General features: G+C 43.4%; 1 protein-coding gene across 4 annotated transcripts in view; it reads left to right on the top strand.

Annotated features, from left to right (window-relative positions):
* traf2b (Tnf receptor-associated factor 2b) overlaps window positions 1–19,912 on the top strand; it is a 64,414-nt gene that overhangs the window by 7,519 nt on the left and 36,983 nt on the right. For 2 of the 4 annotated variants that reach the window (XM_072566246.1, XM_072566245.1), the window contains exons 2-4: window positions 2,935–3,167; window positions 10,417–10,495; window positions 12,446–12,544. In XM_072566246.1, coding sequence (XP_072422347.1) covers window positions 2,965–3,167; window positions 10,417–10,495; window positions 12,446–12,544 — 381 coding nt within the window. In that variant the 5' untranslated portion in view covers window positions 2,935–2,964. Of the gene's footprint in view, window positions 1–384; window positions 685–2,934; window positions 3,168–10,416; window positions 10,496–12,445; window positions 12,545–19,912 lie in introns of all 4 variants that reach the window. The other 2 variants (XM_072566243.1, XM_072566244.1) reach the window with 2 other exon arrangements.

The raw sequence follows: 19,912 nt of genomic DNA, 5'->3' as shown, positions 1-19,912 counted from the left end.
GGGTGTGAGGGTCGGGGATGGGAGTGGTGTGAAGCTGTGGTGAGGTGGGGTTGGGTGTGGAGGGGTGTGAAGATTATTGACCAGATCATGGAAATTGGGAAAGGCTGAAGTGAGTCTGTGAATGGAGACTGCCCGGTCATGGTTTTGGACAGATTTGTTGCAGTTTAACTATAGGAGATTGAGTGATAGCACATAGACTGTGAGGGTATTATTTCCTGATGATATCCCTAAGACAGGACTGAGCTTTGTAATGGTGGCCCTAACTATCAGTGCTTGTTCCTGCAAATTTATTGCCAGCTTTTGGATAAGAGACAATCAGACTTTAGTTCATTGTAGTTTGAAGACAAACCATCTCCTTCTCAATTGTTTTAAATGTATGTCTAGGTCCATGAGAATATGTCACAACACATAAATTATGACTTCAGTAAACTACAACCTTGGTGCTGAGGGCAACCAGATTGGAAGGTTTTGAAGAGCTTCTGAAGAATTGGGCACGTTGCTGACAAATGACTCAATGTTCAAGGACCTGAAGACAGAACAGTAATCTAGAAGACGCAATTCTAAAGGAATAGTGGATGTGTTCTGATTGTGGGTTCAGGTGGAGTTTTGTGGCATGGGGATATTGACGTCTGAGGATATGGACATTTAACACCACGAGAGCCCAGAAAGGGAGGTGAGTAGAAAGTGAGTCGAGTATATTATTCAGGTTTGAAGGGTATGTGGAGGGAAGGAAAGGGAAGAAGCTGCAAAATGTTGGGGGTGCAGGTTTGAAATGGGTTGAAGGAGTTTGGGGCCAGTATGTGGTTAGTCAAGAGATTTTTTTTGACCTTTTGATAGGATGAAAAAGAGAGCTGGTGTTCATGCTTTGGGCAGAAGGTGCAGCTGAGGATAGGTTTACAGTTGTTGAAACTAAAGAACCCGAAGTTTGAGAGATGCCTCGGTTGATTCAGTGGAAATGGAGGCAGATGCCAATAGCAGCAAAGATCAAGATTGACAGAGGGCCTGACATGGAATGTTATTGAGTTAGACCAATATGAGATTTGTGGCAATCATTCTCTACAGGGTTAAACTGTGGGGAGAAGAATTGGATTGTTGGAGAGAAGTCAGGTGGGAAAAAGAAGAAAATAGAGATATCAGTAACCAAGATCACAAAATAATAATACCGTGAAAGACAAATGTTGGGGCACATTAAAGCTCCCCATAACTGGTCTGTATCAAACACTGTTTTAAATTGAAAGTCAATTACTTTTGACACACTGTCCCTATCAAACACTTCCAGAACCAGGTCAGCACAGGGTTAGATATAGCATAAAGTTCCCTCTTCTCTTTTAAACTGGAAGGAAACTGAAAGTGAAGTTCTCTCGAAACTACCCGCATTAATAATCCTGGGAATTACAGATCAGTCAGTCTTACGTCTGTGGTGGACAAAGCATTGGAGAGGATTCTGAGAGACAGATTTATGATAACTTGGAAAACCATAGTTTGATTAAAGATGGCCAGCATGGGTTTGTGAGGGGCAGGTCATGCCTCACAAACCTTTTGAATTCTTTGAGGATGTGATAAAAAACATTGATGAAGGTAGAGCAGTGGCTGTGGTGTACATGAATTTTAGCAAGGCGTTTGATAAGATTCCCCATGGTAAGCTCATTCAGAAAGTAAGGAGACAGGGATACAGGGAAATCTGTCTGTTTGGGTACAGAGTTGGCTGGCCCACAGAAGAGACAGAGTGGTGGTAGATAGAAAGCATTCAGCCTGGAGCTCGGTGACCAGTGGTGTTCCTCAGGAATCTGTTCTGGGACCTCCTCTTTGTGATTTTTATAAGTGACTTGGATGAGGAAATGCAATGGTGGGTTAGTAAGTTTGATGGCATGATGGTTGGTGGAGTTGTGGATAATTTAGAGGGCTGCTGTAGGTTGCAGCAGGACATTGACGGGATGTAGAACTGCACTGATAAGAGGCAGATGGAGTTCAACCTGGAAAAGTGTGAAGTGATTAACTTTGGAAGGTTGAATTTGAATGAAGAATATAGGTTCAAAGGCAGGATTCTTGGCAGTGTGGAGGAACAGAGGGATCTTGGGGTCCATGTCCAGAGATCTCCCAAAGTTGCCACCCAGCTTGATAGGCTTGTTAAGAAGGCGTGTGGTGTGTTGACTCTCATTAGCAGGGGGATTGAGTTTAAGAGCCGCAAGGTTATGCAGCAGCTGTATCATGCCTTGCTTAGACCACACTTGGAATATTGTGTTCAGTTCTGGTCACCTCATTATAGGAAGGATGTGGGAGCTTTAGAAAGGGTGCAGAGGAAATTTACCAGGATGCTGCCTGGACTAGAGGGCGTATCTTTTGAAGAGAGGTTGAAGAAGCTAGGGCTTTTCTCATTGGAGCGAAGAAGGATGAGGGGTGACTCGATAGAGATGTACAAGATGATGAGAGGCATAAAACGAAGAGGCATAATTTTAGGGTGATTGGAGGAGGGTTTAGAGGAGATGTCAGAGGTAGGTTCTTTACACAGAGAGTGGTGGGTATGTGGAATGCATTGCCAGGAGTGGTAGTGGAGTCAGAGACATTAGGGATATTTAAGCATCTCTTGGATAATATAATGAAGGGTATGTAGGTTAGTCTGATCTTAGAGTAGGATAAAAGGTCGGCACAACATTGAGGTCCAAAGGGCCTGTAATGTTCTATGTTCTATTAAACATTCCCAGGAAAGGGATAGCATGGGATTGGATACAGAGTAAAGATCCTTCTTCTATAAATGACTGTAGTTCTGTGAGGGGAAGTGTTGTGTTAACCAGACACAAGCCAGATTTGGAAGAATAGAATGCGGTCTAAAGTTTTGCACAGTTTAATTGAACTCAGTTTATTCATGTTTTCTCTGGTGCCACATCTTTCAAGTCGTAATAAGTTAAAAATCTTTTTATTTCTTCCATTTTCCAGGAAAACTGACAGTTGAGGAGCTTATAACACATGGCAGCAAGGAGTGAGAGGAGCCCACCAAACTCATTAGAATCCCAAGCTGCGGGAAATCTGAGTGGTTTTCCAAAAGAACTTTTGGCAACAAAAGTCGAGGGGAAGTACCTGTGCTTTGAGTGTCACGGAATTCTCAGGAAACCATTCCAGGCACAATGCGGTCACCGTTACTGTGCATCCTGCTTGAAGAGGATTGTCAGGTAAAAGACTACAAGTTGCTGATTCCCAAACCTGCATTGCTGAAAAAAAACCTCTCACAGCAGGTTTGGAGATATTAAAAAAAGTTCTGTTTTCTTCCCTTCTTACCCCAGCTTAACTCTTGCTGACACCGTTCAGTCCCCGTGTCATCCAGTAAATAAACTCTAGACTCTTTGACTGTACGAACATCAGGTGAAAAGTCCTGTTACCTGTAGTCTTAAGACTGAAGAATAAAAGTCCCTATTTCTGGCTCATCGTATCAACATCATGCACATTCAAATTCATTAGGTTTCCCTGTATTCTACATCAACTCTATGACTCTGTCCCAAACTGCTCCATTTCTTTTAATTTTCCACAGCACTAGTGGTGTGATCTTTTGGATCTTTCCTCTTACTGATCTTTATAGAGGTTACGAAAATCATGAAGGGCTTGGATAAGATGAATAGCAAGGGTCTGTTCCCTAGGGTGGGGGAGTTACTTTGTACTAATTACCCATAGTAGAGGTTGAGGTTAAATGCAGATACAATGAAAAGAAGTAAATTGAGGGCAGAAACTAAACTGGTTAACTGAAAGAAAAAAAATGGAGGAAAATATAAGATTTAAGACAAAGTCCAGGACCAGTGTTAACTTTTTTTTAAACACGTATAGCCCTTTTATTTTTGCCTGGCTGTGCACACTTGTTAATTTAGAAAGTCTTGGGTTAAATGGAGACTCTGGTTGCTGCGAGACCCACACAGCTTGGAGGGAACGCTAATATGGTTCAGATTAGCACCAACACCACAGGTTCTGTTGCTGTCCCAGTTGAGGTAGATTCGGGGCCTGTCTCCTTGCTTTGGTTCTGAGAGCGAGGCCATGGTGAAACATCACTGACAAAAAACTGCCGAGCTCGGATCTTCCAATTCCTCCATCTCTGCCGTGTCTGCTCAGACTAAATCCCTTTTCCACCCGGTATTCTGCGAGACCTCCATCCTGTTCTCCAAATTCCTCAGCTTCCGCCGCATCTGCTTGGATGAGGAGACATTCCACTCGTGAACATGCCAGATGTCCACCTATTTCAAACAACGTGCCTTTCCTCCCTCTGTCATCCAGACAGCCCTCCGCCATACCACCTCCATTTCCCGTTCCATTGCTCTAAATCCCCATCTCCCAATGGAATAAAGACAGAGACCCCTTTTGTCCACCCTACCAATGTCCGCATCCAATGCATTATCCTTAAACACTTCTGCCAACTGCAACTATACCCCACCACCAAGAACATCTTCCCCCTCCCACTCCTCTGCCTTCTGCAAGGACCATTCCCTTTGACAGGTCTTGGTTTGCACCACTCTCCCGTTTGACACCCCCCCCCCCGGTACTTACCCTGCAACTAGAAAAGATGCAAAACCTGCCAGTACCCCAGCCCCTCTCACCTCCATCCAGGTCCTCAAACAGTCCTTCCAGGTGAGACAAAGGTTCACCTGCCTGTCTTCCAACCTCGTTTGCTGTATCAGGTGCTCCTGATGTGGTCTTCTCTACATCAGGGAGACCGAACGTAAACTTCGGGAATGGTTCACCGAGCATCGCAACCGGGCCCGCCGAACCTCCTGGTCACCGCCATTTTAATTTCCCTACCACTCCCTTTCCGACATGACCATCCTTGACCTCCTCCATTGCCACATTGAACCAAACCGCAAACTGGAGGAACAGCACCTCATCTTCTGCCTGGGCAGCCCACAGCCCGGAGGACTCAACATTGAGTTCTCCAATTTCAAATAACCTCCCTTCCCAGCCCCTCCCTGCCACCAACCGGATTCTTTCCTTCCATTGAGCAACCAGCTAGTACCCTCTACCTGTCTTCACCTATCCCCACTTCACCATCCAGCCTCCACCCCACCCCCCCCTTTATCTGCAGCTCCCCTTATACCCACCCCCAGTTCTGAAGAATAGTTATACCTGAACTGTTGACTTCTCCACTTCCTGATGTTGCCTGGCTTGCTGTGTTCTTCCAGCCTCCTGCTTGTCTACCTTGGATTCCAGCATCTGCAGTTTTTCTGTCTATTGAGACATTGGAAAACAATCCAAGGACTGTCTTTAGGCAGAACACGTATAATGGGGAGTAAAGTATTGATATGTCAGAAATCTTCGAAAACAATTTTGATTCAGGAATTGAAAATTGTAGGCCATTCAGCCCGTTAAGTTACCCTGCCATTTAATATGATCACCATAACCCTGTATGCCACAGTAATTTGAAATGTATCAATCTCCACATTAAACATCCTCAGAATTCAGTTCTCTGTGAGAGAGAATTCCAAAGATTCACAACAATGAGGAAAATAATTTTTCCTCGTCTCTGCACTAAGTGGTTATTTTAACCTATGTTCCTTGGTTTTAGCTCCCCCCCCCCCACCCCCACCCACCAAGCCAGAGGAAACATCGTACCTGCATTTACTGTGCCTATCCCATTAAATCACCGTAGATGAAGTACCTGAATGTTTAGGGAAGTACAATTCCCTCAATAGAGAACTAGTATAGACTGTAAAGTGTGTGAACTCTTATCCAGAGTAGTCAGTTGAATGTTTTGGTAGAGTGATTAACATGATTAGTAAAGGAATACCTGTATGCATGAATGTTATTTATATGAACTTCCAGAAGGCATTCTAGAAGTTCTTATAAGAGACTTTGAACTCAAAATTGAGAGCATGTGTACCTGGAGGTTTAGGGGTAGGAGGCTAATGGGAATGTTTTGATTAGCAGGCACAAATTACTGCAGATCTTGGAATCTGTACTGACAACAAAAAATGCTGGGTATTACAGTGGGTCAGGCATCAGTGGAAAGAGAAAGAGAAAGAGAGAGAGAGAGAGAAAGCAAGCTACTGTTTTGAGTCCACATGACTGTTCATCAGAGCTGACATGGCGCGGAGGGGACAGAATTTGTGCAATAGTGTGTGGGTGGAGTGCTGGGGGAGGAAGGGTGCTGACAGTGCAGATTAAGTGATCGGACTGTGGGAACGGCAGGACAATGGTGAGTCTCAGTGTTAAATTGGAAAGAACAGCTTGAGTGGGAGTAGGAGAGAGAATACATGGTGACAGAGAATACAACAAGTAAAGCTAACAATCTGAAGATGTTGAACTCCATCTAAAGTCCAGAAGGTTGTAAAGCGTCTAGTCTGAAGATGAGATGTTGCTCCTCCAGTTTGTGTTGTGATTCGCTGGAACATTGCAGAATGCCAAGAACAGACAAGTGCCATGTGAGCAGAACACTGTGATAAGATGATCAGGAGGTCAGGGTCATGCTTGTGCACGGAACAGAGGTGTCCTGCAAAGCAGTCACCCTGTCTGTGTTTGGCTTCTCCAATGTAGAGTCGGCCATATTGGGTGCAGCTAATTAGAGGAGGTACAGGTGAAATGCTGCTTCACCTGGTGTTGCTGGGATTATAGTTCTCCCTGTTTTCCATGAGTCAGGATGTGACATCGTCAATGCTATGACATCACTCCTGTATGACAGGAGGCTTGGAAGGTTCTTCCACAATTTTGAACCATATTCTTCCTGGCCTGGGTGACTGATGCACTTTAAATACTGCCAAACATTTGAGCACCTCTTTGTTTTTATCTTATTCCTCATTTTATTTCATTTCAGGTATGATATTTCATATCTTGACCAATCAGAGTCATCCAGGCTGGGTTAAATTTAAACTTGGCAATTAAATGTCAAGCATCATCCAGTTGGTGCATTTCCCCATGGCAACATCTTTCAGTCATAGTTCACTTGCCAACCAATAGTATGCTCTTGTCATTCAGTGTAAAACCACTGGCCTTGTGGGCCGGGGGGCACAACAGTACCGCGTCTAACTCCAGATCAGACGATTGTGCTTTCAAGTTGCGTCAGGCTCACTGAAGCTTAGTTCCTTGTATTTCAAATCAAGCAAGGAGTTCGTTCACTCCGGGTGTCTGTTGAGCCAAGTCTTCTTTCTGGAAACTTTCGATCACAAGTGAAGTTTTATTTTGATTTAATCCCTGCTCTCCTCTTCACTGTTTGATCACACAGTATTTCCCTTTGATGTGAAGGGCACTGCTTGTCACTGGCCACTCGGGTGTTTCCTATCTTCCTGGTGGTGGAAACTGAATAAAGATTCGTGCACCTTGTGTCTCTCACTGTATCTCACACCTGCACATGCACAACATGGTGCTGGGGAAAAAATAAGCACTACCGCAGTTAGGCGAAAAACAAAACAAAAAAAATAAAATAAATCCGCTGTCTCTCTTTACACCGGTAATTCTTATGCATTGTCCTGGTGAGTGTATGATGAAAAGCTTGACAAAATATCTTTTGTTCAGAAGCACTCAATGTCTATTACCAAATCGTCATAGATAATAAATGAGATTAAAAATACAATAATATCCATTTACCATCAGTTTGAAATTATTTTCCTTGCCAAATACTCATTTAGTTTATTGACCATGCCTCTGTCTCCAGCATTTCGTTTCTGCTTGACTTTGAAGGACAACCATAAATGTGAACCGCAATGGACTTGAATAATCGATAATCTGCTGCTTTCAAAATTACTCTGCAGGGTGATACTTTGTCGTTGTACACCATTAGGTGCCTGTGACTAATTGGAAATCTCGGGTGCAGCTGGTTAGGATATTAGTAATACCTTCCATAAGCCTCCGGCATTTTAAACATCCCCATGTCTTAAGTTGCACCAAGTCCCGTTCCCAAAGCCTTTACACTTCCTACTCTGTTTCCTTCTTTAAGATGTTTGGTGAGATGATCAGATATAAAGCAGACTGCAAGTCTTTTTGATCATGAACTCAAAAGCTATGAATGCTTTGCTGCCTTGGTTACTGCATGGTGATGAATACTCTTAAGTAATGTGCCTGTAATTGCATTGTGAGAGTATACATTAAGCATTTTACTGAAACAAATATTGAACTCCAATAAGATTGGGCCATTGATCAAACACAAATTGCTGTCTTGAGACAAGCTGTCAACACTCAAGATTGCTGCTCTATTGAAAGAACAAAAGATGAAAGTGCCGATTTCAGTAATGCGCAGATTTAAAGTTATCATTATTAGAAAGCACAGATGACTAATCCTGTCGAAGTGTTCCTGCAGTTTCCAAAGTTGCAGTGTGTTACTGTTGGGCAATGTTAGAGCTGCTAACTCATGTGAAATCCTCAACAATAACTTAAGGGGCACCTTCAGTAAATCCTAAAGCATTTCAGAGTATTGCAAAGTAATATTTGCATGGAGACTCAGAAAGATATGTTAGGTAGATGGTCTGTATTGAAGAGGAGGGTATTTATGTGATTGGAGCGGGGTTTGACAAACGCAAGTACTCATGAATGATGTGTTTTAATGAAGGGAAGTGGGGGAAGAGATTGTTTTTGGAAGGGGCGGTGTGTAGGGTGGGCACACCTATGGTTTGTGTACTATTGTTGTGGGAAATGTGTGGGTATTTTCTGTTGTGGAGAGGTGGTCTGACGTCTCTTGGGTGTGCTTGGAAAGGGTTATTTTAATTTTTTGGCGAGGGTGCTTCAGTGAGAGAGTGCCTGATAATTTGGTAGCTGTCCTGTGATTTGTCTAACTGCATCTATCAGTGAGCTACATCCCCCTGTGTATGACATGATTTTGTTTCCTCCCTCTTTCCTTTGCACATGTCCATATTTGCACAAAAAAAGCTGTTACTGAACATAGAATCTTTTGAAAATGATCTTGAACTCAGCCAACACTCTGCAACATTGATTCTCTCTCACTAAGTTCTTGTCACCCATTACCCCAATGTTCACGAATCTAAAGTCATTTATTCTTGTTCCCAAATTCCTTCGTGGCCTCACCCCTCTCGACTTGTGGATTCTTATAACCCTATCTGTTTGCTGTGTTGCTCAAGCTTATAGGAGTCTGTAGTCCCTGTAAACACAGCTTAAAGGGAATATTGTTTGCGTATGAATTTGTTTGTTCTGGTGCACCATGTTCTTTACGTCATGGCTGATCATTTTATAAGGAACGCTGTCTACAGTCATAGGGTCAGGCAGTATGAAAACAGGCAGGCATCGATCCAACTAGTCTACATCAACCATGTTCCCAAACTAAACTCCTCTCTGTGCATCTCTGACTTTAGGCGTTTTTTGCATTTTTATTTTTCATTGTTCCACTGTTGTCGGTTGTACCATTATTATTGATTTTTAAATTTTTTGTTCATGGGATGTGGGCATCGTTGGCAAGGCCAGAATTTATTGGACGCTCCTCATTATTCAGAGTCAATGACAGCTGTGGGTCTGGAGTTAACATGGAGCAGGTTGAGAGGTGACCTTATAGAGGTTTATAAAATCATAAGAGTATAGTTAGGTTTAATGGTTGGTGCCTTTTCCCTAGATTAGGGGATTTCAAGACTAGGGGGCACATTTTAAGATGAGAGGAGAGAGATTTAAAAAAGACTGGGAAGGGGAGAGGGACTTTTTTTTTAACAATTGGTGGCTCACATGTGGAATGAACCTTCCAGGGAAGTGCTGGATACGGGTGCAATTACAATGTTTAAAAGACACTTAGATAACTACAGGAGTAGGAAAGGCTTTGAGGGATATGGGCCAGGAGCAGGCAGGTGGGACGAGTTTAGTTTGGGATTATGTTCTGCATGGATTGGTTGGACTGAAGAGCCTGTTTCCACACTGGGTGACTCTGGGTAGGCCAGAGCAGGTAAGGATGGCAGATTTCTTTCAGTTTGCAACGGTTGAAAGTCAGTTTGTGCTCGCTGTTAAGCTAGTTTTTAAATTCCGAATTTTAAGTTTAAATTTCGCTGCCTGCTCTGGGGGTTTTCGAACCCTGGATTCCCAGATCTGTGACATTGCCATTTCATGATGGTAAGCTCTGAATTGTCTCCCTACTGCCTACCTGTGTGACCACCCCGTTGATCACCTGTCCTAACTTTTCAGGTGGCTCTATCGACTTGTGCAAAGTGCTTTGGGACATTTAGCCGAAAGGTGCTGTACAGATGCTGTTGTTGAAGACGGGCTTTGTGTCACATTCTTGGGCATAGTATTAGGCTGTTCCATGTTCTTCCGCCCTGACTGTGTGCAAGGTTTCCTAAGGTGCCAGAGTGACACCTTCTACTGCCCCTGAACAACTGCTGATGTCTGGTGAAGAATGGGTGCGGATGTAAAGGAACGAGGCAGCAGGAGCCAGCATTTCCAGGCAAAGGGGAATTATGGTGGGTAGAAGGAATCCTGATGCTGCTTTATTGGGATTGTTGATTTCTGTGTTTTCTTTTCCAGTACTGGCTCCCAAAAATGTGCAGCCTGCATCCAAGAAGACATTTATGAAGAACCGTTGTCTGTTCTGGATGCCAGCTCAGTAAGTAACGGCCCACCAAGATTTGAATGCTGCAAACATTAAACATTTGAAGAGTTGCTAGAAAACCTAGGATTATGGACAACATTCTGCATGGGTGTCCCAGTCTGTCTCAGAGAATGAGTCTCCAATACAATGGACTCGGTAATGGAGAGCACAGTGCGATAGTAACAGATTGAGGAGAAGCCCATCCAACTCATGTGTCAGCATTAGATTAGATTAGATTCCCTACAGTGTGGAAACAGGCCCTTCAGCCCAACCAGTCCACACCGACCCTCCGAAGAGTAACCCACCCAGACCCATTTCCCTCTGACTAATTGATCTAACACTATGGACAATTTCGCATGGCCAATTCACTTGACCTGTACAGCTTTGGATTGTGGAAGGAAACCGGAGCACCCGGAGGAAATCCACGTAAGACAGTGGGAGAATGTGCAAACTTCACACAGACAGTCACCCGAGGCTGGAATTGACTTTTATTATTGACATTATTCCCTCAATACATCTTTCATTACCCTGAATCTCAAAGTTGATAAGTTTCCACTTGGGTCGAAATTCTGCTCTGCAAACAGATCAGTTTTCTGTAAAACAGTTCCTCTTGCATTTCCTATTTAGAATTTTCTCTATTTGCAAAGATCAATATGGAGCAAACTGGCTGTAGATAATGTTGGTCTGTGACATCATTTAGCTCTATTTTCTCCTCCGTTCAGGAATGTATCTGTCTCTATAATCACCTGCATTCCTACAGGGTCCTGTCCTAAAACTCTAGTTTCCTCTGATTCTCGCTGACTGTTCCCAGTCTAACCACCTGACCATTCACCACTCTGTTCACCTTCACTTCCTATTTTGAAATTCTCTCCTTTCCATCTCTTCACCTCTGTTTCCTCTTTTAAGATTGTCATCTTTGCCTAAGTTATTGGTTATCATCTTGATTTTTTGTTCCTTTTGGTTCCATGTTCATTTTCCTGGCTGGAGCCCTCTGAGCATCTTGGGGGACGTTGCTTCCACATTAAAACTGCAGGTGTCATTTGGAGAAAGTAACCAAGCCAATATGTTTAGGAGCGAGGGTTACTTCTGTTTCTGGGTAATGTTTGAATGAGAATCGAGAGGTTTGTCAAAACACCTTGTTTTTTTTTTCCCTGGTGTTGACCCTGGAATGGGGTGAATCAGAAAGCATTGATCCCCAGCTCCCAGCCAAGTCTTCCTTTATTCAGTGGATGGGAGAGCAGGAGCTTTAATCTGCTGACAATAACCTGAGCTAAGACTGTGTGTTGGCAAAAGGGAAAGTTACTTTTACACTGAAGTAGACTAATAGGCCCACCATTGAGTGGAGAAGTGTGGGGGAATGGTTAGAAGTTTTGAAGTAAATCAGGTTAATTTTTAGCTTTCGTGGTATATTGGCATCAAGCTGAGTAACAGCAGCAACAGTTTGTAAACTTGCTGTGTATGTAGTTGTTAAGATACATTGTTCAGGCTATCCTGTTCGATCCATCTGGAAGCTGTTTAGCTGTTTCAGGATTTCCCACATGCCCTGGATGATGCTGGCTGACCTGCCTTGATTTCTTTCCCACTATTGGGAGCCTAAAATTTGGGAATTTTAATATAACATATCCAATAGAAAATTCAGAAGAGTGATTAAAATCTACAACTCATTATAACATGAATTAATTAGGGTGAATACCTACTTCTCGAGTGCTAGGTAAACACTTGTGCAAAGGATTAGAAAGATGTGCTCATCACTAAGTGGCACGAGATGGAAGAAGGTTAATGAGGAAGATGAACATTGTTTATGTTTGTTTTTGTGCCTGTTCAATAATCTGTTTGAAAAAAATGTCAAGTGGGGCCCTTTAATCTTTTAGCCACCGATCTCCCTGAGTCTTCACTCAGCTGACTGGAAAAAGTAACCTGAACAAGTGACTGAACTTCCCCTTGTATTCTTCTTTCTTTGCTTAGGCTTTCCCCGACAATGCAGCTCGCAGAGAAGTGGAAAACCTGCCTGCAGTTTGTAACAATGAGAGTTGTACCTGGAAAGGCACTGTTAAGGAGTATGAGGTAAGAAGAAAGATTCAACACAAAGGCAAGGAATCTTCAATGAAAACTAATGGAAGGGGTTCCTTGGAAACCTTGTTCTGAGCTGGCAGGGAGTTAGAATATCAAGCAGAGTTTCTCCTCATTGTTGTCACGTGTACCTAAGTACGGTGAAAAGTTTTGTTTTGCGAGCAGCACAGGCAGATCATAGCAAACAAAGGCATACAGATTATAGGGTGCTTAACACAGAATGAGGCACGCAAAGCGAGATCGTTGAATTTGAAATTAGAGATCATTGAGTCATAGAGATATCCAGCATGGAAACAGACTATTTGGTTCAACTGTTCCAATGCCAATCAGATATCCTAACCTAATCCATTCCCATTTGCCAGCACCCGGCCCATGTCCGTCTAAACCCTTCCTATTCATATAGTCATCCAGATGCCTTTTAAATCCTGTAATTGTACCTCCAACACACCCTCTGGCAGCTCATTCCATACAAGTACCACCCGCCAGGGGAAACAGCCCCAGCTTAGGGACCTTAGAGTGCAGGTTCATAGCTCCTTGAAAGTAGAATTGCAGGTATAGGATTGTGAAGAAGGCATTTGGTATGCTTTTCTTTATTGGTCAGAGGATTGAGTACAGGAGTTGGGAGGTCATGTTGAAGCTGTACAGGACATTGGTTCGGCCACTTTTGCGATATTGCGTGCAATTCTGGTCTTCCTATCAGAAGGATGTTGTGAAACTTGAAAGGATTCAGAAAAGAGTTACAAGGATGTTGCCAAGGTTGGAGGATTTGAGCTACAGGGAGAGGCTGAACAGGCTGGAGCATCTGAGGCTGAGGGCGACCTTATAGAGGTTTACAAAATCATGAGGGGCATGGATAGGATAAATAAACAAGGTCTTTTCCCTAGGGTAGGGGAGTCCAGAACTAGAGGGCATAGGTTTAGGTGAGAGGGGAAAGATATAAAAGGAACCTAAGGGACAACGTTTTCATGCAGAGGGTGGTGCATGTATGGCTTGAGCTGCCAGAGGAAGTGGTGGTGGCTGGTACAATTACAACATTTAAAAGGCATCTGGATGGGTATATGAATAAGAAGGGTTTGGAGGGATATGGGCCAGGTGCTGGCAAATGGGACTAGACTAGGTTAGGATATCTGGTTGGCATGGACGAGTTGGACCAAAGGGTCTGTTTCTGTGCTGTGTATCTCTATGACTATTCAGCCTCTCCTTATAGTTCAAATGCTCCTACACTGTCCACTCAGCAGGGAATAAGCTTGCATTGAACCTGTTGGTGTGTGCATTGAAGCTTCTGTATCATCTGTCTGATGGAAGAGAGCATTACTGGGTGAGAGGGGTCTTTGATAACGTTAGCAGCCTTTTTGCGGCAACGAAAATGTAAATGGAGTCATGGATGGGAGTTTGGCTTCTGTGATGGTCTGAGCTGTGCACACGACGTTCTGTAGTTTCTTATGGTCTTGGGCAGAGCAGTTGCCAGACTAAGCCATTTTGCATCCGGATGGAATGCTTTCTGTGGTGCATCTGTAAAAGTTGGTGAGGGTCCTTTATCGACATGCTGAATTTCCTAAACCGCCTGAGGAAGAAGAGGCATTGTTCTGCCTTTTTGAACGTCGCATATACATGTGAGGTCCAAGATGTTTTGTTGATTATCGTCACTCCTTGGAACTTGATGCTCTTCATCACCTCAGCTCTGTTGATGTGGATAGGGGTGTGTCATCCTGCAGTCAATGATCAGTTCTTTTCATTATCATCCATTGCTGGTTCAGTTAGCGAATCTGGACCTGGGCTAAGGTTAGAATTAGGTTGACATTATGCTTCAAATTTCCCTTTCATGAATCACTCACTGTGCAACGCACGAAGGAAATGTCCCTCCCATCCTGGAAATGTCTCATCTCTGGAGATTTACATCAGGAGAATCTTTTTTTAAAGAACTGCAAAATTTAAGAGAAGTGGGAAAGAGTAATATGGAGCAGAGTTGTTGGGCTTGTAGCAGAGAACTAAAGTAATTGTAAAGTACAGTAAAGGTTCAACATGGGGAATATGAAGGGAAATGAGAGTACATGATAACTAACCTAAAAGAAAACTCCTTTTATGTAAATCTATAAAGAACATAATGGTAGTCAGGTTGTGTGTGGCTGGAAAAAAGGCTTTTGTTGAAGTATTTTGTCTTATACTTGTCAGGACAACTCACAAGAACACCAATTCATGGCGTAAATCAATGTTTATACTACCCAAAAGGCAAATGCTGATTGGTTCACGAGTGTATTCTGTTTGGTATGTGTGTTACTATGGAGACTGTACCAGTTAATGATGATTGACTATTTACTATCTGGCTTTGTTTAAATTTTAAACCTTGTGGTTGATTGCTGTGAAGAATGAACCAGTAAGTGGGCTGTTACCTATATTAGGAGAAAGTGAGGACTGCAGATGCTGGAGATCAGAGCTGGAAAAGCGCAGCAGGTCAAGCAGCATCCAAGGAGCAGGAGAATCGACGTTTCGGGCATAAGCCCTTCACCTGCTCCTTGGATGCTGCCTGACCTGCTGTGCTTTTCCAGCAACACATTTTTCAGCTCTGTTACCTATATTGTTAAGTTGAAATAGATGCAGTGTGTGTATGCGTTCTTTCTTTCTATCTGCAAACAGCAGGGCCGTATATAATAATTTATGTTGCGTCCAGTACGTGTGAGACAGCCACACAGCAAGCCTGACTGACCATCCTAACTTGGTTGTAGTGTAATTCTTCACACACTCAGGCTTATCCATTGAATGTCATCCATACTGAAACATTGGTCACTACATTGCATGTTTTTACAAACGTAGGCGAGTTGGGTATGGTCAATACTTTGCTTGTTGTGAATAGCTGAAGGGGTGTGCTGTTGCAATCTGCCAGTGTCTAGATTAGAGTGGTGCTGGAAAAGCACAGCAGGTCAGGCAGCATCCGAGGAGCAGGAAAATCGACGTTTCGGGCAAAAGCCCTTCATGAGAACTGAAGACAGAGAGCCTCCAGTGGGGAGAGATAAATGAGAGGGGCGTGAGGATGGGGAGAAGGTAGCAAAGAGTACAATGGGTGAGTGAGGGTGGGGATGAAGGTGATAGGTCAGAGAGGAGGGTGGAGCAGATAGATGGGAAGGAAGATTGGCAGGTAGGACAGATCATGGGGACAGTGCTGAGCTGGAAGGTTGGACTGTGGTAAGGTGGGGGAAGGGGAAATGAGGAATCTAGTGAAGTCCACATTGATGCCCTGAGGTTGAAGTGTTCCGAGGCAGAAGATGAGGTGTTCTTCCTCCAGGCATTAGGTGGTGAGAGAGCGTTGGTGGAGGAAGCCCAGGACCTGCATGTCCTCAGCAGAGTGGGTGGGGGAATTGAAATATTCAGCCATGGGGCGGTGGGGTTGATTAGTGCGGGTGTCCCGGAGATGTTCCTTAAAGCGCTCTGCGAGAAGGCGTCCAATCTTCAGATGAGAACACCTCATCTTCTGCCTCGGAACACTTCAACCCCAGGGCATCAATGTGGACTTCACCAATTTCCTCATTTCCCCTCCCCCCACCTTACCCCAGTCCAACCTTCCAGCTCAACACTGTCCTCATGATCTGTCCTACCTGCCAATCCCCCTTCCCACCTATCCGCTCCACCCTCCTCTTTAACCAATCATCTTCATTCCCACCCCCATCCACCTATTGTATTCTTTGCTACCTTTTCCTCACCTCCACCCCCCCTCTCATTTATCTCTCCACCCCGGAGACTCCCTGCCTTCAGTCCTGATGAAGGGCTTTTGCCTGAAATGTTGATTTTTCCTCCTCCGCGGATGCTGCCTGACCTGATGTACTTTTCCAGCACCACTCTAATCTAGACTTTGATTTCCAGCATCTGCAGTCCTCACTTTTGCCCTGTTGCAATCTGCCAGTCTTTGGGATGTATGGTCTCCATATCTGGCATCAAATGAGCACTGAAATTCATATACCACAATTCTCATTTGTGTAATAGAAATCACCTTGGCATCGCATCCCACCACCAGTCACTACTACATGTTATAATACAATAATATATTACTAATACATAGTGGCAGCTTGAAATGTCTTCCAGGATAATCTGAGGAAGACTATGCACCTTTCAGGACTAAGAGTGACTGCCTTTTCTGAGTTTGCATGATATACAGGGAGAAATGGTCTGAACAGAGTAGCCATTGTTGCAGGATGTTTTGATGTGCCCTAATTCAGCAGGACGTTTGCAAATGAATTGAGGCCCCCATTTACAATGTGACTTCTGAGCTACTGTTTTTTGGTCAAAGATCAAGTGAGGCTGACTTGGAAACAAGAAATGGAGATCTTCCTGTGGAGGTAGAGGGCTGGTGGTGGGCTTAAATAAATACCATGGCAATGTCCTCTCCCCTTGTGAGGACGGATGCTATCTCAGTAAAGGGTGAAGAAGTTGTGATATCAGAAGGGGTAAATATAGAAAGAGATGAAATAATTGGCCGTGTCCGAAATGAAGCCAACCAGTCAGATGGGATGCATTTTAAGTTACTGAGATGGGAATTCCAGAGACTCTTGACTGAAATCTTCCAGTTCTCCTCGGATATTGAGTTGGTGCCAGATGGATTGTAAATGATTGACCCCTGTTTGAAAATAGAAACAGGGATTAACTATAAACTACAGACCAGATAGCATCATGTGGGTAATGTGGAACTCTAATCCAGGGCAAAATGGATTGGCCTTTAGAGAAGTATGGGCTAACGTGTGCCAGTGAGCCTGGGTTTGTAAAAAGCAAATTGTTTGACTTGATCAGGTTGTTTCAGGGCAGTGTGGTTGGAGTTGTGTACATGTGGATTTTCAAAAGATGTTTGGGCAAGATACCATATAAAAATTTGTTCACAACATAAAAACAAATGTGATTGAAGGGCCTTTGGCAACTTAGGTTTAAAATGAGCAGAGGGAAAGAAAGTAATGGTTGTTTTGGCAGGAGTATCTATTTTTATTATTAGCGTGTATTAATTTCCTGGTTTTGGATATGTAGGGCCCAATTCCAAAGTTTGCAAAGTGACGAAGGAGCGACAGGTTTTTCAAGGCTAGAGACAAACTGGTGAAATGGGCAGACACACAAGGTGAATTGTAATGCGGACAAGGATTCATTTGATGGGTGAAATGAGGCAAGGAATAAAAACTAAATATAATATAAACAAACTGTCAAATAACATGAACAAAAACGTTATTCAAGGTCTTCAGGATCAGGGAGACTTGCGTGGTTCTGTACACAAATCTTCAAAGGGTAGTTTGAGAAAGGTGTGGGGGAGAAACAAAGAACAGTACAGCACAAAGCCTTCGGCACATCAACTGCATGTCACCTTTCTAAACTAAAAACCTTTTTTGTCTCTACCCAGTCATCACCCCTCTTACCGTTGGCTATTTGTACATCTGTCAAGATGTTTTTTAAATATTGCTATTGTATCTGTTTCTACCACGAACTCTGACTGTGCCTTGGAGGCACTTACCACCCTTTGTGTAAAGAAAATTTGCCAGTCACATCTGTTTGAAAATTACTCACCTTTGCCTTAAACGTATGTCCCCTTGTAATTGCCATTGACTCTAACTCTCCATTCTATCTCTGCCTGTCATAATTTTGTAAACTTCTGTCGTGTCACCTCTCAACCGCTGATGTTTAAGTGAAAGCAAATCAAGTTTGGTCAATCTCTCCTCATAGCTCATTCCCTCCAAGCCAGGCAACTTGCTGATTAAACAATGTTTGGACCCTTTCCAAAGTCTCTACATCCTTCTGGTGATGTGGCAACCAGAACTGTAAAATATTCTGAATGTGGTCTAACCAAAGCTCTCTACAGTTGCAGTGTGGCTGGCCAATTTTTATACTCTGTGCCCTCACTGATGAAGGCAAGTATGCTATATGCCATACTACTTTATCCATTTGTGTTGCTACCTTAAGGGAACTGTGGATCCCTTTGAATGGTAATACCTCTAAAGTTCTGCCATTTACAATCTACTTCCCTCCTGCATTAGACCTCCCAAAATGCATCACCTTGCATTTGGATTAAACTCCATCTACCATTTCTCCATGTGGGAATCCTCAGATTTATGAACAGAGGAATCGAGAATAGAGAGGTAAAGCCTGGGTTAGCCATTAACTGGAGCATTATGCTCAATTCTGGGCATCCCACTCTTTAAGGCCTTGACACCCTTCCTGGAGGGTTGTGTAGAACTGGGTGGAATGAGCCCAGGGAAGGGGGACTTGTGTGGAGAGAATGTGTCTTTTCTTAGGACAGAGAAGTTCAAGGAAGATTTCCTCGATTGGTTCCAAATTTTGAACAGTTTTGATGAAGTCAGTAAGAAGAGACCAGTTCCACTTGGATGGGCACCAAATTGAAGGAGATTGATGAAAAAAAATCAAAGGTGACACATCTCATTATAAAGTAAGCATCTGTGATAGGGGAAAGATAAGGGCAGTAAATTGTTGCTGGCTTTATCAAAGTGGCCTAACGGGCTGAATGGCCACCTCCAGTATCATTTTATGATTCTAAGATGCATTTGTATAGTGCCTAGACCTTGAAGCACCTAGAGTGTTTTTCTTAGAGTTGCTAAGTTTATAGCAATTTGAGAGATTGGTTAAGGTTAAAGATGTGATCTAAAAAATGGGAGGGGGGAGGAGTATGAAAGTCAAATTCTAGGGCAGGATGCCTTGTGAGCAAAAGAACGGTGGGGTGTACAAGTGGTCAGAGCTACAGGAACATCTGGTCTTGGGGATTGGAGGGTGAGTTATCAGGACTGGAAGAGGTTAGAGATTCAGCAGATATTGGAAAAGGGAGGGTTTTAAACACTTTGTGAGTTGGGAGTGACAGTTGTTTTTGGTCAGTGATGATGTGGAGGTGCCATTGTTGGACTGGGGTGGACAAAGTTTAAAAAAAAAATCACACCACACCAGGTTGTTGTCCAACAGGTTTACTTGGAAGTACTAGCTTTCAGAGCGTTGCTTCTTCATCAGGTGTTGTGTGATTTTTAACTTTGTTTAGTGAGGTCTGGCGCTGGATGAATGAGACATGAAGAGGGATTTTTATTCTAAAAATAGACATGAGGTGATCTGCAATTTAAGAGTGAGAAACCAGGAACCTGATGAGCAGGACAGTGGAATAGTTGAATCTGGAGGTTAAAAAGATCTGGAAGAGATTTCAGCAACCGAGTGATGGTGGTCGACAATGTTATGAAGATTATAGGAAGTAGTCTTTGTCGTGGAGAAGATGTGAAGTTAGTAACTCAGGTCATGGCTGAAGAGGAAGCGAAAATTGAATTGGAGGTTGGAGGGAAGGAAGAATTCTCGCAGTGAAGTAAGTGACCAGAGAACTCATTACAGGATCTGTGTTTTGCACAG

The sequence above is a fragment of the Chiloscyllium punctatum genome, chromosome 49, assembly GCF_047496795.1.
Source record: "Chiloscyllium punctatum isolate Juve2018m chromosome 49, sChiPun1.3, whole genome shotgun sequence".
Lineage (NCBI taxonomy): Eukaryota > Metazoa > Chordata > Chondrichthyes > Orectolobiformes > Hemiscylliidae > Chiloscyllium > Chiloscyllium punctatum.
Note: the sequence above shows the minus strand (reverse complement) of the source record. Positions and strands in the feature narration are given on the sequence as shown.